At 40.1% G+C, this 5,410-nt stretch overlaps 1 protein-coding gene across 1 annotated transcript; it reads right to left on the bottom strand.

Moving 5' to 3' along the window:
• Positions 1-646: 646 nt before the first annotated feature.
• On the bottom strand, positions 647-1,441 carry LOC111411341. The gene has a single exon (XM_023041882.1). The coding sequence runs from the start codon at positions 1,439-1,441 to the stop codon at positions 647-649; it is 795 nt and encodes a 264-aa protein (XP_022897650.1).
• Between the last annotated feature and the right edge of the window lie 3,969 nt (positions 1,442-5,410).

Below are 5,410 nucleotides of genomic sequence, written 5' to 3'. Positions count from 1 at the left end.
TTGAGTTATTTGTTGTTTGACGAATTCACGGTAGCCGGAGTTCGGGACGACAACACCGACGACATCTACACTAATTAAAGGTTTCAGAAGGACAAGGTTACATGGGAGGAGGAATGGATTGGAAAAATTGGGAATAGTGTAGGGTTTGTATTCTTTTTAGTCAACATTCACGTGGATTTTTAGAGAATCATTCGATATTTTAGTAATTTATTCTTATTTTATTCATCTAAAACAAGTTTGAAACGTCATCTGAAAAAGTTTTGTGAAACAGCTTCTTTACGCGTAGCACCATTGAAGAAATTTATACAACAAAATCAAAAGCAAAAAATCTACAATGCTAGACTCCTTGATATATACTGGCATGTGAAAGATTGGAGTATACCATCATGAATACAAAGCTTTATTTCTTTTTTCAATTCCAAAAGGTCGAACAAAAAAAAAAAAAATCAAAAGTACAAAAGTATGATCTTGTAATCATTTGCAAATTGTTCAGAAGAACGAGATTCTTTACCTAGTGCTAACTACAGCTAACGGCTATCTGATTTTCAAACTTTAACCACAATTATCCATTATCACATGAAGTGATCTCCAACATTCATATACTACTTACTGTGGGGAATTGAAGCTGAATCTGGACCGTTAATCATCAATTCTCTTCCAACGCATCTGCCCAGAACTGGAGATTCTGATCCGACGGACAGAATGGAATCTTCCTTTGCATCATCAGCCCACAGAGCAACCCTCCTCCGCAGTCCGAGCCCTTCTTCTTTCCGGCGATCTCTCTGACACAATTCCACTCCTTCAGCGCCGTCGAAGCAGCCGATGATGATGACGCAGTCGAGTCGGTGCCGTCAGATAGATCCAACGAGGAGAGATCGCAAGATTCGCCCCCAGATGACTGCTCACTCCGCTTGGATCCATCGCGGCTGATTTTGCTCCGGCGCGGCTTCTGCTCACGCTTTTCCTTCCCCATCATATCGCGAAAACTAATAGCAGGGGTTTTCTTCAGGATTGCGAAGTCAGACGAATCATAAACCGCGGCAGCAATGTTGAGGACGCCATGGAAGCTGCCAGAAGGGCGGCGAATCTGTACAGCGGTGAAGGCAGGGGTTCCGGTGAATGTCTCAGCGGCACAAATGCAGGTACTGAGAAGAAACCGGACGGTGCCGATGAGGAAGTCCCTTAGGTAACCGACGGCAAAGATTTCGACTGACACGGCAGAGGTCTCGCCGGAGATGAAGTCTTCTGATACTCGGAAAAGGAATTTGTCGTTCCAGGTAGGGTTTTCGCCACCGAGTCGGTCTACTCGCGTTCGAAGCTTGGCGGACGGGTCGACCCAGGCGATGGCGTAGGCCTTCATCCGGCGTAGGTTAGTAGATACCGTCTTTAAACCCTGTGCAGAGATCAAGTTGATCTCTAGAATCTTTGTCTCCTTCTCCATCAATATGCAAATTCGAATTATTCTCTCAAAATCTTGCTCTTTCCCTCTCTAGCAATACATACATATCAGTGTATCTATATTTTATTCGCTGACTTTCTTGAAATGTTTTTTCGTCTGCATTTGATTCAATAATTGAGAAGACCCATCAAGAAAGAAAGTAATTCTCTGGATATGATTCAATAGTTGGAAATTTTCTTGAAGAAACGAATTTTTAGAGAGAGTGTGTGTATGGAGGGAGAGAGCCAGGGAGAGAGAGAGATAGGGGGAAGATTTGAATCTCTCTTTGCAGAAGGGCTGCGCGGTTCGGTGAAATGACTAATATAGCCCTTGCAGATTTTTGTATTTCCTGCGGAGCATTGAGCGAGCCCTCAAAATAGCTTGGTCCATTTTAACCCGTTCTGTGGGATAGCGAATGCCCAACCCTGCCGCCGGTTGCAATGGGCCAAGGTTGAGCCAGCTCGTCCGTAGACATTCGAGCTCAACTCGTGTCCAAATCCTGTTATTGACTTGGCCCTTTGACTCGTGAACCCCAAGAATCCAAATGAGTCGAGCAACCCACGAACCAACTTATCTTTTTATTTTTGAAAATAAATTAATAAAATAATTCCAAAATGAAGCCATTCTTTAAAAAAAAAAAAAAAATAGCAAAAACAATTCAAAAATTAGCAAAAGGGAAAAAGGAACCAACCCCGAGCTCAAACGAGCTACTTTTTGAGCTCATCTACCCAAGCTCAAAACAAGCTGATTCGTGGGATTCACGAGTCGAGTAGGTTTAGCTTGTTGAAGAACGAAGAGAAATGGAATTGTCACTTGGACAAACCATGTCAACAACCTCAGCACTAACAAGCATTCTAGAATGTGAAGTTTCAATTTGTAATATGGTTTCGGAGCATTAACAATGGCTGAAGGTCATAGCGCATATATTCAATCTGCTACACATGAAGATCTCAATCCAAATTCTCAATCTACTATACATCAAAGTCTCAATCCAAATTCTTAGCAAAACCAAAATACCATCCCACACACAAATTCAAACACTTACTCTGCTCCAAACTCTAATGATCCTTTCCATCTCCACAGTCCATACCACATCATCAGGAATGACAATTATAGTACAATACTAATCACTAACGTATTGCAAAAATACCAATTACTATGCCAGGGCAAGGTCCATAAAGAGGGCCCTCGGAACTAAAACAAACTTGGGTTTGTTGATGGGAGCTTGCTAGAACCAATAGACCCCAACAGTTTTTTGATAGAGCACTAGCTTCTTTGTAATGATCTCATGATTGCCTGCCTACATAACACCATGTTTGTTGAAGTAAAATCTTGTACTCTATATGCAAATACTGCTAGAGAGCTTTGGCTAGAACTTGATCATTGATTAGCTTGGTAGAATGTCCCCACTAGTTTATGAGGTAAAGCAAGCCATCATCACCTTACTGAAAAATCAAGACGTTGTAAGTGTTTATTTTTCAAAATATAAAACTCTCCTTGATGAATTAATGAATTATGAATCCATATATAACTGTACCTGTGGAGGCTTCGTACTGTAATTAATAATCAGCAAAGAGATCGGGTTATATGAATCTTATGGGTCTTAGTGAATCTTATAAGGATATTAAAGCTCAAATTCTCCTCATTAAGCCCTTTTCCTGGACTTAACAAACTATATTCACTATGTAATGAGAAGAAAAGATGAGACAGATTTCAATGGACTCTCCAGTCGGTGAATTGTGGCAACGATGGCTTGAGGAGCTCGAAACGAGACTCATATACAACTAACTGAACTGCCAAGTATTTTTGGACTCATTGTAAGATTGTAGGTCACTCACTGAAAAGGTGCCTTAAGGCTAATCCCAATGATAAGTGCAATTTGTGCATTTAAATTATTATGTTGTCAAATTATTAATTTATACTTTAACTTGGTTTGATTTTCTTTTTTTTAGTGATGAGCCCGTTGGAAGTAATTGGAGAGAAAAGAAGGATGAAAATTAGATAAAAATGCAATTTTGGAATCAAACTCCACATGCCAGAAATTGAAGGACTAAGTTGCATTGATTATAATGAAGTGAGGCCTTAGAAGATAAATTGTATCTAATTGGGCTTCAAATTAATGGAAAGTGAAAAAGACAATTGGTCCTCATAATTGTAGAAACAAGGCTGGAATTGGACTCCAATTGAAAGGTGGCTGGGATTGATTATAGTGAAAATTACACAACCGCAGGACTTTGAAGATCACTTTTAAAAATTAAGGTATAAGTTTAATTAAGCATAAATCAGGTTTTAATTATATATTTTAATATTAATGATAATCTTATAATTAGCCCACTCCCAGCCCTAAATTCATTTCTCCCTTTCTGACTCACTCTCATTTCGACATTTCCCATCTCTTTGAAATAGTTTCTCCTCTCTGGCGACATGGCACCTTAGGCGTTGTGGCACGGCATCGGAGGTGCAGCCACCATTTGCACAACTCCATCGCCGACGCTATTGCACGCAAATCAGTGGTGTAGTTTGTAAAAAAGATCGCGACGATTGTGGTTGTGTCGGCGTCGTTCATTTGTCTGGGAATGTGAGCTCCGCTTCTCCTCTACTCATGATGGCGACGACGACGAGGTGTGAACGTCGGTTCTTCTTTGTTCAGCTTTTGCCGGCCGACACTGCTGTGAACGGTGTGGTGTGGTGGTAGTATGGTGTGTTGTGGTGGTGAGTCTGGTGCAGTGGATCTAGGTAGGATGGCGGTGGTGGTGATGATAGCGACAATGCTTCTGTTGGCAGTAGGGATTTGGGTGGTGTTGGTGAGGATGGGAATGGTGTATAGTTGGGTGTTTGGTAGTGGTTATCGTCCTGGTGGCTGTGGTGGTTTTGGGTGGTGGAGACGGTGGTCAGGTTGTGTGTTGGGCATCGTTGGTGTGTTTGGTGGTGACGATTGTGGCGGATTCTGGCGACGGTGGAGGTGGTTGTTAGTGGCGGTGATTTGTTGGTGATATTGGTTATGTCGTGGAGTTGGCGTTGGCGGTGGGTAGTGTTTGTGACCAAGTGCTATGGTGGATCGGGATTGGGTGTTTGATGTATGTAACCAATTATTTGGTTCCCCGGTGACTGATTATTAATTAGTGACTTAAAATTTGATTATTTTTGAGACTAAAAAAGTAATCTGTGACCAACAAATTTGAAAATATGTGACCTGTGACCTGTAATTTTTTAGATTTCTGACCAATCACATAAACTGTATCCTATAAAATTGATAGATAAATTGTGATCCGTGATCACGAAATAATTTGTGACCTATGAAAGTTTTAATTCGTGACCTCGAAATAATTTGTGACCAATTAATTTGATGATATGTGACCTGTGAACAAATCTGTGACCTATAATTATGTGCGCGTGATCATTAATTGTAATTATGATTTTATTATATTTAATTAATAAATATTTTTAATTAATTAGATAAAAACCTGATTTTTGCATTAGTTAAACTTGAAACATGGTTTTTGAATTGTGCATAGTTAATACATGGTATATGAATTTTTCCCTTGATTATATTTACATAAAAGAGGGTCGTTGGAAGAAAATATATAGAGACACATTGGAGTTTGCGACTGCTGAATTTGGGAGGATAGAGACGCCAACATTGAGGAAAGAAAGAGTGAGAGAGAACCATAAAAAAGACGGCAAGCTTGGGGCTGAATTAATATACAATGCACGCACCAAAAACGGGAAAAAAATCAGACATACATAGAAGAAACGGCAGCTACTGGGGAATTTATATATACACACACATGCCAACTGTGAGAGGAGAAAAGAGAAATTGGATTGCTTTAGCAAGTCAAAAAAGACAGTGGCCTGGGAAGAGAAAAACAAAAGGGATGCTTGCTAACAGTATATATTTATACACGAAGAATTAGAGTTCCTGCTGGGAAGTTAAATTGGGTAGCTGCTATATATATATATATATATATATAT

This window comes from Olea europaea, chromosome 15, assembly GCF_002742605.1.
Source record: "Olea europaea var. sylvestris chromosome 15, O_europaea_v1, whole genome shotgun sequence".
NCBI lineage: Eukaryota > Viridiplantae > Streptophyta > Magnoliopsida > Lamiales > Oleaceae > Olea > Olea europaea.
This window is presented reverse-complemented; position numbering and strand designations above follow the sequence as displayed.